The sequence below is a fragment of the Myotis daubentonii genome, chromosome 7 (genome assembly GCF_963259705.1).
Source record: "Myotis daubentonii chromosome 7, mMyoDau2.1, whole genome shotgun sequence".
NCBI lineage: Eukaryota > Metazoa > Chordata > Mammalia > Chiroptera > Vespertilionidae > Myotis > Myotis daubentonii.
In genome coordinates, this window is record NC_081846.1 from 6,567,565 (window position 1) to 6,588,298 (window position 20,734).

Genomic DNA, 20,734 nt, shown 5'->3' on the forward strand with positions numbered 1-20,734 from the left:
TGTCTTTGAGAATCAGTGGAGAATTCGCGGTGCCCTTCCTTCCTGTGAAAATAGCTTAAAAGCATCATTGCTAAATGAAAAGAAAGATGGAATGCTAGGGGACTTTTTTGGTGCAAATAAAAAAAACAAGCAAGGGTAAACTTTAAGTAGAATTTATTACAGGATACCGATAAGCCCCGGGGGATAGGGCCCGCCGCCCGGGCATTCTTTCTTACGGGGAGAGTCTAGGGCACAAATGCAGCCGAGAGGAGGAGTAGACACCTGGCAAAGCTGCTCCGGCCATTCCTCACCTTGGCTGCTCCTAATGTACAGGCTTTGTTCCCTTCTGCAGCAGAATGGGTTACCTGCCAGTCGGCCCCCAGGAAAAGCACAGAGTGACGTTCAGCCCCTCAGTTTCCCAGGGAAGGAGGGAGGAAGCTGGGTCGGCGAGGTGGGCGCAGGAGCACTGACCGTAGAGAAGAGTCGCACGTAGCGTGGCACCAGGACCCGCCCATGGCTGAGAGGGTGACGGTAAGACAGTGGACATCAGCTTTTAAAGTGGCAGCCCCAGAGATGCTTCCTCCAGGGCTTCCACCGGCTGAGGCCCGGAAGCCTCCTCCTTTCTAACACACCCCTTCCTGCCGTGAGCCTGCCTGAAGCAGAAGCTCCTCTGCAGGGAGACCCGAGTGAGGGGAGCTGGCTCGTGGCCTGGACACGCCGCTCAGTCTCAGATGTGAGAAGGGGTTTCTAATGACTACCAAGCACACGAAGTAACTCACGTTCATTATAAAAATACTTTATTTAAATTACATTTACACACACAGAGGGACAATAATGCATTGACGTATTACATACAAATTCTGCTTCTCGACTATGTCTATAGTGTGAAGAGCCCCACTGCATTTTTGATCCTGTCTCAGGCTTATTTCCTCCCACGCTTGGCCTAGGTTACAATCCATGTGCACATTTAGAGCATTTATTTTCTCCTAAAAGAAACTCTGTACATCCAACAAGTACTGTTATCTTAGACCCAAGAGCATTCAATACTCTAGTCCATGTATACAGTTCCCAGCCCTCCTACATCCCTAGTGACCTTGAAATGGAAACCAGGCTATGCTACTGAGCATCACCCTCTCTTTCTTGTCAGAAAGCCATTGTCAAACACTGACAGTGCGTTTCTTAAGCTGCCTGGGAGCACAGTGTTCTGGAGTGAGCCCAGCCTCCCAGGTCTCAGTCTATGTGGCTAAGACACATACAAATGAAAAGGGAAAAATTAACTCGATGATTTGTCTTCCTACCATTAACCATTTTAAATCATTTTGTACAGATAAGTGAATTGCATAACTGTGCTGACATCAGAAATATTCCCGCTTTGTCTTTCCTTTAATCAGCAACCTCTTTTGTAATAGTAACAGGCGCTAAGTAATAAATGGCTGACAATGACGATGTATGTAGAAATGTAACAAACATTTCTCTCAAATAATCACTGCTCAAGGTCTGTATTTAAGGAATTGTATTGAGAGAGCACACCTGTCTTACTACTGTATTCTGGCATCTATCACAGTGCCTGGTACAGAGCAGGCGTTTAACATATGCACAGATGAATAAACAGTATGAGTGAAAAATCAGTGTATTCCACTCCAAACCACTCAAACGTTACTATAGTCCATTTCAGCCTGGGGACAATTGTACTAAAAATACTAAAGGAAAATGACAGGACAATATACAAAATCTTGTAGAAATAATAATTTTTACATACCTACCAAAAGATCATTATGATATGTTAAATACGAAATACACGTTAGATAATTCCAAAATTACCAATACTATTTGGGGGTTAATAATAAGCCTTGAGATAAAAAGTACTTATCCACACATAGCAGCTGCCCAATGTCCCTTTCTTGGCTGAGGGGCCTTAAATAACACAGTAGGTGTACAACAGCCTCTGCGCCATTCTAATATTCCCGCTGTTCTGATAAATGAGAGACAAGTTGTAGGCAATATCTCTTCGTAAGTCTACCTGGTCAACTTCTATACCCTAGGGGGAAAAGCACAAATGAGTTACTTATAACACAAGTGAGCAGATGCAAAAACACCTGTACTATCTAACAGAAAGGCACATAAAGAATGGCAAAGGTCAAAGACAAAGAATCTTAAAAGCAGCAAGAGGAAGACAGTTACCTACATGTACTTCTCTTCAGAAATTAAAATAAAAATTAGACTTTAAACACAGATTATCATAGTATTGGCAACACTTTACCCTATACAACAGTGTCTTAAAAAACAAAACAAAAACCTACATTAATACTGGTCTTTCATCTTTAGAAAGAAATGTGTTAGTTACCCTTGAACTTGAAAATGAGCAATGACTATATTACTCAATATTCAGGCTTCAGGTCTACCAGCTATTACCTGTAAGCCACAGGGCTATCTTAGGATAACTAACATAGTCATAATCACAAGTCATATATGTCCACGTGGTTGCTGATCAAGAAAAAAGCCAGGATGGCAAAGATGGACTTGTTGCTGAACATTATTCCGTGAATGGATTCAATAGGGAAAAACACATTTTAACATGTCCGCTAAAACTTATTTCACTGCCTGGACCACAGCTCTGAGCTAGCTGCACTTCTCTGCATATGAGAGTAAATGGCACGGTACCTCTACCACCATCGGAGGGAGCTCCAGGGCCCTGTGGTAATAGTGGATGGCAAGGTGGCTCAGCCCCAGCTGGTGAAAGCCGCGGCCCATATTGTAGAATGACTCCTGGCAAGGCCCACGTAGACTGAGGTAGCGATTAAGAAAGGAAAAGCCCTACCAAAAAGAAAAAGACAAACAGTTCAACATTTCACTCCTTTGACAAGCATGAGCTACTCTATGTGCCAGGTGCTGGGGACACAAATACTGAGAAAATACACAGCCGCACCCGAAAAGAACACCTGTCGGCACTGTGGTGTCAGTCACCGTGCAGTCAGAAGCTCTTCTGAGGGTGTAAACATGTTTTAAGCGAAGGATAGAAATATTCATAGAAAACAGCCAAATGTTACAGCTGGCAGTCAAAGGTCCAGGCTATAAAAATACAGGCTGTATGTGTGGTTCTATGGCTTCAAACTGGCTTCTGTGGCATCGGAGGCCAGTAAACTTTTAAACTTTCAGTCTGAAATATGTGTCTAAAAGCCTGAGCAGAATACAAAATGAGTCCTTCAATGATCATTTAGAAAGGTTTGTGCTCACGAGCAAAATCACTTGGATACACCTAACCTTTCTCAGTAAATGGAACCTCTTATAAGTTACTTCTTAGGACCTTAGTAACCTCCTAACCCCAAAAGCTGGGGTGTTGTTGTTTCCCCCTGAAAGCTTCCGACGGAGCGGCCTTACGGAGACACTGATCTCAGAGCACAGCTGGGAGCATGCAGCCTCCTCGTGGTCACAGCGGCCACACAGCAGCTGTGCCCCTGCCTCTTCCCACGTTCCCTCTCCCCTGTAAGGCAGTGCAACTCCTATCACCCACCGGAAGCTACAGACTGCAGTGCAAGTGTCCTGTGCAGTAAGTAAATATATTACTGAGAATTGAAAGTAAATCAATTAATTTGAGAGGCTAGAACTTAAAACGTTTAACCTACATAAGGGAGATTAATACAACAAATTCCTATTACCCATTATCTCTTGTTTTACCTCTCCCCCTACCATTTAAAACCTACTATTTAACTGTAAAAGTGATTTCAAATTTAGCTTCCAAATTATGCTGAAGTACAGTAGGTCCTCACTTCATGCTATTGACAGGTTCTGCAACTTTCAGCAGAATGACATGGAAGGAAACCAGCTTACCAAAGGCTACATGAGGTCAACCCAAGGGAGTTCCCACAGCATGTCATCAGCATTAAAATGAAACGACGCTGAACAAGACCTTATTCAAGGGCCCGATACATGAATTTTCATCCTACTGGGCCTAAAAACTACATAATGTAACTATTTACTAATGAGTTAATCCATAAAAATTCCCCATCTAGTGTTACCTCTCAACTCTGTAAGCTTCATGAGGACAAGAAATGCGGCCTGTGTGCTCACTCCCTGCTCTAGCCACAGTGGGTGTTCACTACACATCTGCTCACATCTGTTTAACTTATAAACAAGCCTACATTGCTTGGTACAGAACAGTACCCACTAATAAAGGAAAAGAAGCTTAGAGAAAATGTAGACAGAATATTACAAATAAATGCCCCAAAAGGAAAAATTCAGGTTTTTAGGTGGGGTTTTGTTTTTTCACTTTTCATTATGGAAAATTTCAAATACATAAAAGTAAAAAAAAAAAAATTACAATGAACCCCAATACCCAGTTTTAAAATTATCATTCTTTTAATTTAGGCGTTCTTTTAACCATTTTATTTTTTAAAAAATCATTTACTAAATCGTGCTACCTGACGCAAGCCAACACTTTCTTTCCTCCCCTAACTACTTAAACACATGTCTATGCATGCACCAAACCAGTGGTCGGCAAACTCATTAGTCAACAGAGCCAAATATCAACAGTACAATGATTGAAATTTCTTTTGAGAGCCAAATTTTTTAAACTTAAACTATATAGGTAAGTACATTGTTATTAACTTAATTAGGGTACTCCTAAGGCTTAGGAAGAGCCACACTCAAGGGGCCAAAGAGCCAGCCGCGTGTGGCTCGTGAGCCGCAGTTTGCCGACCACGGCACCAAACAAATTCACATAAAAAGTACAATCATAAAAACAGAAGTGTCGGGGATACAGTGTTGAACAAGACAGACAAGGTCTCTGATCTTGGGCTGTATGTTCTTGTTAGAGAAGACAAACTGCAAAAATGTAAACAAGAAAGCAAAAAGGCGGCTCCCAATCGCTGTAAGAAACGAAACAATTCTAAACGGGCGTGGGGAGCCTCTTTCTGCCCAGGGCCATCTGGATATTTACAACATCATTCGAGGGCCATACAAAATTATCCACTGAAAAATTAGCCTGCTACAGTTGGTCAAACATTTAATTAGCTCACCCCTAATGCCTTGGCAGGGCCAGACCACATGATTCTGTGGGTCTTTTACAGCCTGCAGGCCAGATGTTCCCACCCTTGCTTTAAAAGAACAATTTGTTGGTGATGACTTAAGCAAACAGTTACAGCCCGGCCAGTGTGGCTCAGTGGTTGAGCATAGACCCATGAACCAGAAGGTCATAGTTCGATTTCTAGTCAGAGCACATGCCCAGGTTGTGGGCTCAATCCACAGTAGGGGATGTGAAGGAGGCAGCCGATCAGCGATTCTCTCTCATCATTGATGTTTCTATTTCTCTCTGAAATCAATAAAAACATTAAAAAGAGAGAGAAAAGAAAAAAAAAGGACACTTAAAAAAAAAAAAAAGAGCCCTAACCAGTTTGGCTCAGTGACAGAGCGTCCAGCGTCGGCCTGCGGACTGAAAGGTCCCAGGTTCGATTCCGGTCAAGGGCATGTACCTTGGTTGCAGGCACATCCCCAGTAGGGGGTGTGCAAGAGGCAGCTGATCGATGTTTCTCATTGATGTTTCTAACTCTCCCTCTCCCTTCCTCTCTCTGTAAAAAGATCAATAAAATATATTTTTAAAAAAAGAAAAGAGAAAGTTACATATTCATACATTATTGAATGTATAATATTCAATATGTTATTGAATATTATAATGTACAGGAGTATGAGTAGGTGTTGAGTCCATGAGGACTGAACAGAGGAGTAGGTGTTGGGGATTCCCAACACATGTATTAAGCAGGTGTGTTTTTTTTAAATCCTCATCCAAGGATATGTTTTTATTGATTTTTAGAGAGAGAAAAACATTGATGTGAGAGCGAAACATCCATCGATCGGTTGCGTCTTGTACACGCCCCAACTGGGGATCGAATCTGCAACCTAGCTATGTGCCCTGACCAGAAATCAAACCAGCAACCTTCTGGTGTACAGGGTGACACTCCAACCAACTGAGCCACCCAGCCAGGGCATTAGCAGGTATTACTTTTGAAGCAGGTTAACACATTAAGTATATTCATTTTTAAAAAATATACAATCACGTAATGAGAAACCCAATTTAATTACCTGCACAATAAGAGCATGTCTCTTTAACACATACTTCTGAGAGGCCATGTGAATGAAGGTTAGCCCTATGCAGATGCTGTAGAGAGGGTCATGGGGGTGGGTGCGAAAGGCTTGCACATACTGGCCTGAAAAATGAGCAGTGATATCAGATGGTGTGATGAGAACATAGCCCCTTATTTCTTCAAATGTATTTATTCTAATACATTTTAAGGGTAAACAAACATTAGTGGTAGTTAACATATGCAGATTTCACTTTTTAAAAACATGTAACAAAATTAGAAGGATTTAGCCATGAATGTATCCAAACCATAAAGATTAAACATGAGTAAAAATAACCTTCTCTTAGGCACAACTGGACATTTTCACAGAGTCATACTTCCAAAATGAGTAATTTATCAATTGTGGTCATAAACCTATCTTACGATCTTAAATCTATTTAAAGAGCAATGGAGGAATGTGTCTCTTGATTACTTCTTTTGGAAAATTAATTATCTGTTTTAAAAAATCAAATGGAACCGAAACCGGTTTGGCTCAGTGGACAGAGCATCGGCCTGCGGACTGAAAGGTCTCGGGTTCAATTCCGGTCAAGGGCATGTACCTGGGTTGCGGGCACATTCCCAGTGGGAGATGTGCAGGAGGCAGCTGATCGATGTTTCTCTCTCATCGATGTTTCTAACTCTCTATCTCTCTCCCTTCCTCTCTGTAAAGAATCAATAAAATATATTTTAAAAAAAAATCAAATGGAATGGATCATGGAGGTGAAAAAAATAATTTTGTTTTTTAGATAATGGGTGTTTTTTTTTATAAATGTAGCAACTACTTTGTTTTTCCTTAGAAAAGCTAAATGTATTGAATAATAAAATAAGATGATGCGTTTTTGTGAATTCCATATAATCTACATGTACAATTATCTCATGTCAAAAGCTTACCAATATGTGATGTGGAAATTTACGTGGATTTTTCTTACAAAATGATACATAATTTATCACATACAGATAAAACCTCTATTCCTCCTGCTCCCATTCCGGAAGGAATGGCACCATAAAGTCTCTTTGGCAACACAGAGGGCAGACTGCCATTTGGACTTTCTGTTCTTACCTTCTCTAAGTTTCTAAATGTAGAAAAATAAAATTAATTGTATTTTATATTTTCTTAATATTAAGTTAACAATTCCAAAAAGCACCCAGTGGAAGAGTTTCACTGTCTGATGCTCCAACACTAGCCACGCAGTTTACTCAGAAGTGCGCTTGGCAACGCCAGCTTCTAGGCAGCAGGAGGCACGGCCTCACTTTAACTGTAAACATTTGGGTGGGCATTTTCCACTTGGTTTCTTCTGACTCCTTACTATAGAACTTTGTGACACGTAATTAATGAATTTTCCCCGAGTTTAATTACCATTAGTAAGCACTATGCAAATAAATCTTGATATAAAGACTTTTCTCCCAAAGGAATAAACTATCAGCAAATCTTAAATCCTTTTTTGTGCTACAGCAAATTAAAATCAGGTGGCAAAACATCTCTAATTAATGAAAATTATTTTTAAAACAAATAAGCCTAAGTAAGGAGAATGGCTGGCCTTTAAAATAAATTCTAAGACTTCAGCCTTTTTAAACCAAAGCTTCATAAGAGAAAATAATATTAATTATTATTATTGCTAACACAGCCACTTACTATATGTGCCAGGCACTGTTTTCAGTTCTTTATATTAACTCATTTAATTTTCACAACAATCTACAAGGTAGGCTCAAGTGTTCTCTCCGTTTCAAGGTAAAGGAACTGCGGCAGAGGAAGTGGAGGGAGGATAACTCGCAGCTGGAACTGCGGCTCGGACCCAGGCACCTGCACATGAGGCCAGGCTCTCGACCACACCTCAGACTTGACCAAGTCCTGTGCCAGGACACTTACCAAGGGCATGCTTGAAACTGCCAGACACGAAGGCATTGTGTCCATTTAGGACGCACAGGGCGTGGTTCTCGGGGTGCTTCAGCATTAAGCGGAGGCAGAAGCGATGGTGCCGCACCTCCTGGGAGTGCATGGTGACCTGATTGAACATGTTCCAGAGGTGGGGCCGACTGACATTCTCCATCACCATTATCCTGAAATTGAAGGACGATGGTGAGGGTGAAAAATAAGGTAAAGAGAAGACCTTCTTCATTTCTAAGAATGAAACCCTTCAGTGCTGTCCCACCACATTGCCATGTACCATCCCCCCAAAAGGGCCACTTGCACACACTGAAAGATTCTCCCAGAAAATGCTACTTAAGTCAGTATTTCTACATCTTGCTTCTGCTTCTTAACAAAACTTTTAAATAAAAAAAACTGAACCAAGTGGCTTAGGTTTCACTTTTTATCTCCCTTTCCACAACAGCTGCAGTACAATGATCACTGTAATAATAATGTGTGCCAGGCATTGTTAAAAGACTTTATATACATAACTCATTTAATCCTCACAATAATCCTATGAAGTGGTAGCATTATGATGTCCATTTTATAAATGGACCTTTTATAAAGAGGCTAAGTATGTGAGAGCGCATGTTCTTGTATATTGCCTCTGTGGCTCACCAGTGAACTGAATCGACCAGTAGGCAACAGGAGAGCTAAAATAAAACAGCATATTAACCCTCGAACACCAGAATCTAACTTAGCAGTTCTCAACCTGTGGGTCTCGACACCTTTGGAGGTCGAATGACCCTTTCACAGAAGTCACCTAAGACCATCCTGCATATCAGATATTTATCTTACGATTCCTAACAGTAGCAACATTACAGTTATGAAGTAGCAACGAAAATAATTTTATGGTTGGGTCACAACATGAGGAACTGTATTTAAAGGGCCAGAAGGTTGAGAACCACTGATCTAACTGAAAATAAATATGCCGTAGCAAAGACTCTAGCTGAAATCAGCTATTGGAAAGTGACCTGATATAGTTGTATGCCTTTCTGAAATTTTTGTCCAGAATTGCTGCAGAGAGACCAAAGTATTCTAGTTCTTTGCGTTTCTGTCTGTCATCATAAAATGAACAATATTCCAACGCAGAATCCACAAGTAACTCAGCCTCTTGGAATCGGGACAGCTCACACAAGGAGAATATGGCCTTCAACAGGAGGTTCCACCACTCCTCCTTGGTCATGACACTCGTGAGGACAGCGAATATTGCTGAAATAACACCAATGGAGATCAGTCAGAATATTGTATGTATTTCCAGAAATAGCAGTTTCAGGAAAAAAATCCCTATGACTGATGTTAAGGTTAAATTGAATCCCCAGGGTCCAATGGCCTCAATCCTTGCCAGCACTCTTGTGACAATGATGAGAAGGGGTGGCCTTTTTCCACTCCGACACCACCCTCTTCTGCTCTGCCTCCTGAAAATCTGCACTCACTTCTGACTTGTTGACAAAGCCCAGCTACCTTGGTGCTGCTCATGCCTGTGAGGATGCCTCCAGGCAGGACGAAAGTGCTGTCCAGGACCGAGGTCAGATGAGAGTCTGCACATACAAGGCATCAAATGTTTGCTCAGCAAAGGACTTCAAATTCATACTTTGAGATTCAGATTGTCTTTGACCTTTTTGTTGTCTCAATTTTCTTTTTTGTTTGGTCTTAAAATTTCTCTTTTCCTTCATTCCCTTATTTGTCAGTAAGACACCTCCCTTTTATAACCTTTGTGAAGTATCAAAAGCCATAAAATTTTTTAGTCCTTAACCTACTAATTCTCCTTTTGGGAATCTATCCTAAACAGCTAGTCAAAAATATAGATAAATCTATAGATATGAAGATGCTCAGTACAGTATTATTTATAAAAGAAAATTATCAGCCCTGGCCAGTGTGTCTCAGTTGGTTGGGCATCATCCCATGCACTGAGAGGCTGCTGGTTCAATGCCCAGTCAGGGCATATGCCTGGATTTTGGGCTCCATCCCCAGTAGGGAGTGTGCAGGAGGCAGCCAATCGATGTTACTCTCTCATCGATGTTTTTGTTTCTCTCTCTCACCCTCTCTCTTTCTAAGAAATCAGTAAAATCATATTGGAAAAAAGAAAAAGAAAATTATCAGAAACAACCATGCATCAAAAAAATGAGGGAATGGGCAGATAAATCATGGCACTGCTATTCAATGGACTATTATACATTCTTTAAAGAAAAAATCAACAATGAGTCTGAAATGCGAAAATACTGAAAGAGAAAATACGCAAGATCAGATATGGAGAAAAATGTAATTTAAGGAAACACAGTGCAAATACCTGAGCTCAGAGTCAGTGCGCCGGAGATGGCAGACTCTGAGCTGGACGTGGAGCAGCTGCCCTCACCCCTCCCAGGCAGCACCTTGCTTACTTTATATCCTTATGTCATCCCAACAGATTCAGCTCTTCCAGATTCTGAAACCCTGTCTGTGGCACACGGCCATGACGGTCACATGATTTAATAGACCTGGCTGGTTTGGCTCAGTGTTTAGAGCTTTGGCCTGCAGACCGCAGGGTCACGGGTGCGATTCCCCATCAAGGGCATGCACCTGGGCTGCAGGTTCCATCCCTGGTCCTATGTCAGGGTGCATGCGGGAGCAACCAATCGATGTAGATGTCCCCCTCTCTCTCTTTCCCTCTCTTCCTCCCTTTCTCCCTCCCTCCTTCTCCCTCAATTCAACTCTCTCTAAAAATCATTGGGAAAAATAAAATATCCTCAAGTGAGGATTAACAACAACACAAAGACTTAGTAAATGTCTATTGAATTAATTAACAGTGAAATAATTTTCTGCCAGGTATCTCCAGTTTATAGCCTACATATTTTCCAAAGTCTCTAAGTAATAATCTCACCTAAGCATAGTTGATGCTTTTCCAGGTAAAAATAGATGCCTTTTAAAGTTGTGTTGAGACCCAGTTAAAGCAACTTAAGTTCAATTTCTATGACGAATGCTGCATTTGTCAAAAATGAATTTAACAAAGAATGGGACATATGTCATTGCAGTGACTGGACAAACACAGTAACCTGCACTGTCATCTAGTCTTTTCAAATTTCTTAAAATGAGGTACATTATCTTCCTAAAGTCAAAATTAAAAGTTCTGTTTACTTTTTTTAAACAGAAAAACTAAGCAGAGTTTTTCCTTTTAATATTTAAAAATTATTTACATATGGCCGTCCTTTTTCTTTAAACACCAAGTAAGTTTATTATATTTGAAGGATTTCAATTAGAAAATTTCACTTTACTTGAAAAGGTTGTATTTTCAATTAGATTACTACTGTCAGGTGTTACTTCATGAGTCATTTTATCAACTCAGCCACGTTTTACGTAATAAAGCAAATGAAAAGTAATTACCTTTGGTATCACAATTTGCTGTTTCTTGGTCGTTGTTGTCTGATATTTTGTCTCGTGACACTTTAATAAGGTAGAGGTGCCTCTCTCCAGACTTGGAACTGGATATCAAACAGACTTGGGCTTTATTCATTGCTACCTGAATTAAAGATAATTTGACATTTTTTTGGTCATAAAATTTTTAATAAAATCTATGGGCCACAAGTCACATAGGTGTGCCTGAAAGATTCTTAAGTAAGGAAAAATGAGACCAAGTTATTGTGTATATAAACATCTAAAAAAGACTGAATAGACTTTTTTTCTTACTAAAGAAATTTGCGTCATGTTACTCACAAAGAGGGCAATTCACATCAATGTTATAACACATATAAACACCCACATAACCACCTCCCTGCAAAAATGCTATACTCAGACAGGATGTCATAACCTGGAAAACGTTTTTGCAAAGTGAACAATTTTGGCATACAGTACTATGTACAGGGCCAATAACCAATAATACTGTGGTTCTCACTTTTCTAAATATGGACTAGCAAAGATCTGTTTCCCTTAATCTACAGTCAAGTTTATACTTTCATGCAGACTTTCAATTACATAATCTCTAAGTTTTTTGTCTCTGACTTTTACTTTTAAAAGTTTGAGTTTAGCCCTAACCGGTTTGGCTCAGTGGATAGAGCGTCGGCCTGCGGACTCAAGGGTCCCAGGTTCGATTCCGGTCAAGGGCATATACCTTGGTTGTGGGTAAATCCCCAGTTAGGGGGTGTGCAGGAGGCAGCTGATGGATGTTTCTCTCTCCTCGATGTTTCTAACTGTCTATCCCTCTCCCTTCCTCTCTGTAAAAAATCAATAAAATATATATATTTTTAAAAAGTTCGAATTTAATAGAGTGAAAGAGAGTTATAAAATAGCTATAATCTTTATTTAAGTCATATTCTAACCATTGAAAAAGTCAGCAAGGCTACATAAAGATCATCACCCACCTTTAAAAGCATGGCTAGCATGGTAAGCAGGGTATCCATGTAACCATACATTTTGCCTTGTGAAAACAGTAGAGTAGAACGATGAAGCAGTAACTTCAGCTCCTAAATAAATATGCACACGACAGTCAGGGACAAGATTCCTTTGCTATCAGGTGTTTTGTCTAAAACCAAAGCTTAAGAGCATTTGCTTTATGATCTTTCACTGTATTAGATGCATTCTTTTAGAAACTGCCATTTACAGCGTCTAATGAGTGGCTGAAACTTAAGACTCAAAATCATTTTTCAAATACACTGAACTTAATACACTGAAACGGAAGCCGGTGTGCGCCGCAGAGACCTCCTGAATGAGGAGGAAGCTGGGACCCACTCGCACCAGGAAAAGCTTCCTTCCGCGCCCGGCCTACCTGCTGCGCAGCGTTGGCATCCTGTGCCAGCGTGTCCGGGTCGTACATGGGCTCCAGGGCTTCCAGCGCCCTCTCGGGCCGGCCCAGCTGCTGCTGCAGGGTGGAAAGGGAAATCCTTGCGTCCAGGTGCAGGGGGGCCAGCTCCACCACTTTGCCGTAGCTCTCGGCAGCGCGCTCCATGTAGCCCAAGGCCTTGAGGCATTCTAGGAGGCAAGGAACGCACACACATGACTACGCAGTGCTAAGCTGGCCAGAATTATTTCTCCATTTTTAAAGAAATAGTTTAGCAATATCAAAAGAATTACAACAAAAAAAATGTATGAGTATTTCTAGCACCTTAAAACAACTGTCAGCACTAATTTCTATCCACTAATTGACCAATCCATTGAATTCCTAACTAAATTCAAACTGCTACAAAGATATAATCAGCCTACACATGTATTTCAGGGTTCTGCTATATTCACTTAGCATTATGCTTTCAACATTTTCCCGTTTTCATCAGCATTTTGAATGATTATAATATTCAATTAAATAGATTATTTACTTACACGTATTATTTGACATTTAGGTTATTTCCAAATTTTTACTCTAAACTGCAGTAAACATCCTCATGTATGTAAGCCAGAGCTCACAAATTGGTGGACCAATTTAACCTACTGATGTGTTTTGTTTGGCCACTGAGTTAAAAACAATAAATTGTCTACATTTTTTTAAAATTAGGATTTTTAGGAAACCCAGTTACTAGCTTCTTCTGAAGAATGTGGACTTGACAACGGCGGGTCCCCCTGCCCCATGGCACACGAGCACACGCTGGGGAACAGCAGCAGCTCGGGCAGGACTCTCCCCGCTCCCCTCCCAGCCTCACTGTCGTTACTGCCAGGCTCCTGAGTTCTGTGATCCCCAATCCCTCACCTCACTCAATTATTTCCTTGGGATAAGTTCTCAGAAGTGAAGTTATTGGGCCCCATTCTTCAAATGTTATGCCAATCAATCATTACGTTTTACATCTAAACTTGAAAACAAATCCCTGTAGCATTTCTCCTCTCCACCCTAATAGCCACAGCACTAATTTAGGCCCTTCTCATCATTTTTCTTTTTCACTGCAATTATATGCTAAAATGATGCTTTTGCCCAATTGCTTTCTCGAATCTCAAATTCCTCAAATCCCTCCTATCATCTTTAGGCTAAACTCTGCTAATAAGGAAGACTACTTACTATGAATGGTTCATCACAATGCTATTTATCATTTTTTATTTTTCACTTTTAAAGATATTTTGTTATTATGCTGTAAGTATTAAATTCCTGTAATGATCGCTTATATAACGAGCCCAAATTTCTTTATGATTTTTAAATGATTCTGAGGTTTTATCTTCCACTCATGTCAAGCGACACAGGCTCAAAATGGAAACAGCATGTCTCAGCATCATGCTCATAGTTAAGTGCGATTTGAAATACCTACTCTTAGTTAACAGGAGCAGGTTCAATATTCCAGCCTTAGGAAAGCAGTAACAATCCCAGCTCTCTGCTCATGTCTTTAAAATCCAAACACCACACATACCATAGCTTTACGATGTTGGTTACATTTATGCTCATATTTACCCAGGAAACTGTTATCTTCCTTATTATGTGCTCTCTTTACTGTTTCATATCTACATGTCTCAAAATATCTAAAAATGTCAATCAAGGCTTCTCCAGTAATAGAGAACTTTCTTCCATATGTAATATTTAAGAACTACTTGAACTTTCTGCTATCATGTAGTATTTTAAACAAGACTATTCAAATTTTAATGCATCTTTTATGTTGATTCAATAGGAAATGCTATTAGAGTATTTTTGGCTTTTGTGTTTCTTGAAGAGATTTAGTTGTATTTCTTAAGCTATTTTTCTACTCTAAATAATTTATTTCTTAGTATGGATGTAGATACAAATTTTATTCAGATTACTGTGGACTTGGAAATAAAAATGACATATAAAACCCAATCTTGAGCACATTTTTTGGCTCAAAGAGCTTTGAAAATATGTTAATCTCTCCCAAATAACATATTAAATACAAATCTGTAAAAGTTTTAAAAAAATTAGAACACCCCAAATCTGACAACCTAGAAAGCGATTAAGACAGGTAAGCAGCGGTATTTAAGGTATTTTTAACAGGAACGTGTTAATCCCGCTTCACTCTGGCAGCAGGAAAGGAATCCTTCCTCCAAGCCTCAGGGAGGGGCAATCACTGAGTAACTTACCAAGACCATCCTATATAATAAAAGAGAAAAATGGTAATTGGCGTACGACGATACCCTTTTCATTGGCTAATCAGGGCTATATGCAAATTAACTGCCAACTAAGATTGGCAGTTAACTGCCAACAAGATGGCAGTTAATTTGCATATGTAGGCACAATGCAGGGAGGCGAAAGGGAAAGCAGGAAGAAGCCCCCTGCCACTGACAGTGATCGGAAACCCAGGGGGGGAGCTAAGAGCTGGGGGGCAGGGCAAAGGCGGCCCCAGGAGAATCAGGTGCCTTTTCCGCCCTGGCCAGTGAGAGCAGGAAGTAGGGGTGGAGCCAGCGATGGGAGCTGGGCACGGTTGAAGCTGGCAGTCCCAGGAGCTAGGGGTCCCTTGCCTGGGCCTAAAGCGAAGCCCACGATCACGGGGCCACTGCAGCTGCAGGTCCCTGCTGCCCGGGCCGGGCGCCTCGGCCAGAGGCGTCAGGCCTGGGCAAGGGGCCGATCCTGCGATTGGAGGGTGATGGGGGTCAACGCCTGAGGGCTCCCAGTATGTGAGAGGGGGCAGGCTGGGCTGAGGGACACTCCCCGCCCCCCCCCCCACACACCCAGTGCACGAATTTCGTGCACCGGGCCCCTAGTTTAAAATAAGGGCTTTCAGAGAACTGCCCTGAGACCACCTTCACTAAGACCTACTATCCTGGGGAAGTAGTAATGACTACTATTCTGGGGAAGTAAACTCTTGTCTCCTGATGATTAACCCTCTCCCGCCCACAGAGGAGCATTACCTGCGTGCCGCAGCCAAACCACGGCGAGGTTGTACCTTTCGGAACAGACCAGTGCGCTAAGGAGAGGAAGCGCAGAGCTATATTCCCCAACGTCCAGGAAAGCCTCGGCGACATCCAGATAGAGGTCTCCCATGTCTTCCGGGTTCTGCTCCACCAGGGTTGTCAAGAGAGGCTAGACCACAAGATGTAAGCCTGAAGTCAATCTTCAGTACAAATGTGCACATCCACGTCTATTGCTCTTTTCCACACACCCCAGTCATCAGGGACAAGCCTAGGAGAAGGCTTCATAAAACAGCTCTCAACCCCCCATTTCCTATTCGCTTCTGAGCCTCTATTCAAGAGCTCCTGCTGCCATATCCGCTGTCCCACATCACCCCCGAGGCCGGCATAAGGCAGGTGGGAGCAGCTGGGCAGCGCTGCTCTGTGCTCCTCCTCGGGCAAGTCAAGCACAGACCTGCCTCAGACACCTGCATGGCTGACTTCCTTCAGGCCACCACTCAAATGTGTCCTTCCCCAGGGAGGCCTCTCCTGACCACCCTGTTTCACACTGCAACTCCTCCCACCCCAACATTCCTTCTTCTCTCCGTTTGATTTTCTCCGAGCATGTATCACCAACTGACATCCTATTATCTCACATACTAATTTTGTTTATTATCTATCTAACCCCATCAGGACAAAAGACTCATGTGGGCAGGGATTTGTATATTTTATTCAATACCTATCCTGACGTCTGCAAAGTAAATGCCGATTTTTTAAAATTTAATGAAATTGGTCAGAAATTAACAATTGTCTAGGACCCAATCTCAATTCTGATCTCTGCACTGCGATCATTTTGAAAGAAGAACCAAGTATGCTAAGGCCTGTTCCCAAACACTCCTGGCTTTTCTAAGACGCCGCACGAAGACGCTGAGAGCGACCTGCCCGGTTATTGAGAAACACGAAATCTAAGGTCGACTGACAATTTCCCCGTCACCTGGAGAAATCACTGCGAATTAGAGCTGAAGAACCGCAAGTGCAGACCTTCACGTGACTTACATTAAGTGGTCGAGGATGTTGAGGTGGACAAGGCAGACCATCAACTTCACCGTGATGTCTATTGGCACCCCCTCAGGGATGGTGCAGGTCACATTCTCAGCAGCTGTGGATCAGACAGACGGGCAAAGCACTTCCTATTGCAAGTGTAGAACGTGGTCAAATGAAGCAAACTGTGTCTTCTATGTAAGATCTTATTTACGTAATTCAAAGCAAATGATTCTGTGTCAATTCTAAACGTGGCCAACTCTAGTCCTGGGTACTTACACCTCCTTCAGTGTGTCTTTTGGTAGCAATTATCCTTCATATTTTTTTCCTAATATGTAAACCCTACATAGACTCCCACACTTTCTTTCAAATCTACAAAGAACTAAAAAGACTAAAAGACAAACAAGAATATACGAACTCTCTTTTCTTCTTCTTTTTTTTTTTTTTTAAATATATATTTTATTGATTTTTTTACAGAGAGGAAGGGAGAGAGATAGAGAGTTAGAAACATCGATGAGAGAGAAACATCGATCAGCTGCCTCTTGCACATCTCCTACTGGGGATATGCCCGCAACCCAGGTACATGCCCTTGACCGCGAATCGAACCTGGGACCTTTCAGTCCGCAGGCCGACGCTCTATCCACTGAGCCAAACCGTTTTGGCCTCTCTTTTTCTTCTTAAATTCAAAACCTACTTTAGTCTTCACTACAAAGCCGAGTGAGAAAGGGATAGAATAATACAGTGCTGAAGTTTGAAGTAGAAACTTTTTCAATGCTTAAGTTAAAGGTAAATTAGTAGAGAGCATTTTAAGTCCTTTTTGAAAGGGTAAATTGCTTTGATAAGCTGTTCAGGAACCCCTGTCTTCTTTCACGTAGCACTAAAAAGACCCTGGGTCAGCCCTAGCCGGTTTGGCTCAGTGGATAGAGCTTCGGGCCTGTGGACTGAGGGTCCCAGGTTCAATTCCAGTCAAGGGCGTGTGCCTTGGTTGCGGGCATATCCCAGTGGGGGTGTGCAGGAGGTGGCTGATCGATGTTTCTCTCTCATCGATGTTTCTGGCTCTCTATCCCTCTCCCTTCTCTCTGTAAAAAAAAATAATCCATGGAATATATATTAAAGAAAAAAAAAAAGACCCTGGGTCAATAGAAAAGCCATATTCAAAAGGACGTATTGAAGAATAAAAGGGACTGAAAACGTTTTGGAAAAGATTACGTGTACGTGAATAATCACAAGAAAAAGATGTGATCTCTCTCTAGGAAAAAATGCTTCTTGGGAAAACATGCTATGAAAGAGTAACTGTCAGGTTCAACATGAACAAGGGAGGATTCTATACACTTTCCAGGAAGAGAAACTACAACCTGTATTCTCTTCTGAAGTGCCTTCTTCGAAGCTCTTTTTCTAGCATGATTCAGCAAAATCCAGAAAAATCCATAATTACCTACAAGAATTGAAGGAGGGAGAGAAAATAATACAGTAGGTATGTATAAAAAAACCTTTTCACAATGCAAAGGTTTGAACAGTTAATTCAAATATTCCTTACAACAAATGAATGAGCTATAAAAAGCATCAGTAAGTCTCTTTAATATAAGGAACCATTGTGACACATTAATATTTTTATATAATTTTAACGAATGCTTAACTGCAGACATGTAATTCCTGTATCAAAGCAATCAACTTTTCCCCAACAGGTTAAGAACTGAATTACAGCACTTGATCTGGCTGAGTCTTGCCACCTTGAAGTACAGCTCTGCCTGGCACCTTTTACCAGGTGACAAACTACATTTTATACTTTCATATGGAATCAGTATAGAATCAGAAATGTTTCCATACCTATTTCTTTACATAATTTCGCACATAAGTAACATATATAACTACAAATGAGAAACTGTCTATTTGTAAAATTTCTAGAACACAGAAATGAGTTTCAAACCTAAAGAGAGACACATGTCCCTACCTCCAGAGCTTTGTCGTACTGTTTGTTAGAAATGTACAGTTCAGCTCCTATGTTAACATCCTCCATAGAGACTAGGCCCTGGTGTTTGAGAAAGCTTCTTGAATTACATTAATAGCTGAGGTAACATCATTGGCTTCATAGTAACTCCTAAAAGGGTAAATGACAGAAGGATAGATTATAAAATTCATTTATTTGCTTAGGCCCTGTAGCTGATTTTCATTTTCTTAAAGTTGAGAAGGGAAGCAATCTTTAACATCAGAATCAGAGCTGATTCAGAGAAAGATATCCAATGACAGCATAACGACGTCAATGTCAATACCTCTCTCCCACCGCTCCCACACCATCCACTCACCCCTCTGCAGCCCAACACCAACTCTCCTCCCTCCAGGGGCTCTACACAGCATTGGTCCTACCCCCGCCTCACAGGCTCTGCACCTTCCGGCCCTCAACTCCCCTCCTTCTCCATGGTCCAGCACTGCAATTACTTCCTGCGCATCTCCTTAATACTCCGCCCTTCTCTCCCTTTATTAAAATCATATGATAAAACTCCAAATATTAGTATACCTGCTTGTTACTCCAAAACGTACCTGCTCTCCCACCACCAGCTGCCCATGCTGACTGGACTCATTCTAAATGAGTGACTACTAGCCTCCAGCGGCCCCGGTCAGCAATCCTGACATGTTACATCCGACACTGGACATCTTTCTCTGCATCAGCTCTGACTCTGATTTTAAAGACGACTGCTTCTCTTCTCATCATTTCCCTGGCCGGTGACACTCTTCCCTACCGTCTGCTCCCATACCACCTTCAGCTCACTCTCAGGTCAGGGAGACCATAACATAGGAAATGAATCCTCCTCCAATCACCCTATTAAAATGACACACTCCTATTCCTCAACTCCCTATCCCCTTCCCTGCTTTGGTTTTCTTCATATTACTTATCAACACCTCACAAACCATACAGTTAGTTGTTCATTTGATCACTGCCTATGTCCCCCAACTAGAATGTAAACTCTACAAGGGCAGGGAATGTTAACCCTTTGCGGTCGTATTAAATTTGGACATGGGTGTCGTACTGGTCGGAATTAATTTCCATTGAAAGAGCAGTGATACATAACATGCAAGATTATGAAGGATAAACAAGGTTTATTAATTCTTTTTTGGAACTACGTCACTACTAGTAGAATCACTACAAACGTTATCACTTTCTACGTCAGAGTCAGTATTCAAGGTGCCAAAATAAAACTCTTCATCGTGACTTTCAGATTCGCAGTACACTTCTTTTGGTAACTTTCTTTTTGCCATTGTGGAGTACTATTTTGAAATATCTTAACAAGCGAGAATGCCTAATTACAGTTAAACGTAATTTGTAACGCTTTATTTGAAATTCTGCGAAGTATCTCCGAAGCTTGTCGATTTCTTCACTCTCAAAAGGCGACGGACTCGCCACGGTGTTTTGCATGGCGAGCGTGGAACGACCGCGTTTGTTTATAGTGAGTTTCGATATCTCCGATTTGTCGGGGAAATGTTTTGGTTCATGACAAGGTCGCTTAGACACTTAAGAGCTTTCAGAGAAATTATGAACTGATACATGAATGAATAGAGTTAAGATTCGTACGGTTCCTTGCTGTGGTGGCTGAGAGCAGACATACGACCGGAACAGTAAAAAAGCTTTGGTGGCTGAGAGTAGACATACGACCGCAAAGGGTTAAAACTCATCTAATACTGGATCTCCTGGTGCTTGTACAGTGCCTAACACATCTACACTAAAAAAAGAGAAAGATGCAAACTAACCATCACTCCATCACTGCTACACCCACAAGCCAGGCCCACCAGCCAATCAGGAGTGAGTATGCAAATTAGCCCAACTAAGATGGCGGCGGCCATGGAGCTGGAGTGAGCAGGAGGCTCTGGTTGCCCCCGGCGATGGAGGAAGCCAAGCTTCCCGCCTGCCCTGGCCAGACCTGGGCTCCGCTCAAGGCTACAAAGTTTCAATTATAGAAGATAAATAAATCCCAGATAC

General features: G+C 41.6%; 1 protein-coding gene across 1 annotated transcript in view; it reads right to left on the reverse strand.

Annotated features, from left to right (window-relative positions):
* Positions 1-759: 759 nt before the first annotated feature.
* The window catches only part of GTF3C3 (general transcription factor IIIC subunit 3), a 29,589-nt gene continuing 9,614 nt past the window's right edge, over positions 760-20,734 (reverse strand). The window contains 12 exon segments of the mRNA XM_059702656.1: positions 760-2,017; positions 2,641-2,793; positions 6,055-6,179; positions 7,960-8,150; positions 8,973-9,210; positions 11,359-11,494; positions 12,333-12,434; positions 12,737-12,939; positions 15,742-15,913; positions 16,773-16,879; positions 18,117-18,145; positions 18,147-18,196. Of these exon segments, the coding sequence (XP_059558639.1) occupies positions 1,895-2,017; positions 2,641-2,793; positions 6,055-6,179; positions 7,960-8,150; positions 8,973-9,210; positions 11,359-11,494; positions 12,333-12,434; positions 12,737-12,939; positions 15,742-15,913; positions 16,773-16,879; positions 18,117-18,145; positions 18,147-18,196 (1,629 nt within the window). The 3' untranslated portion in view covers positions 760-1,894.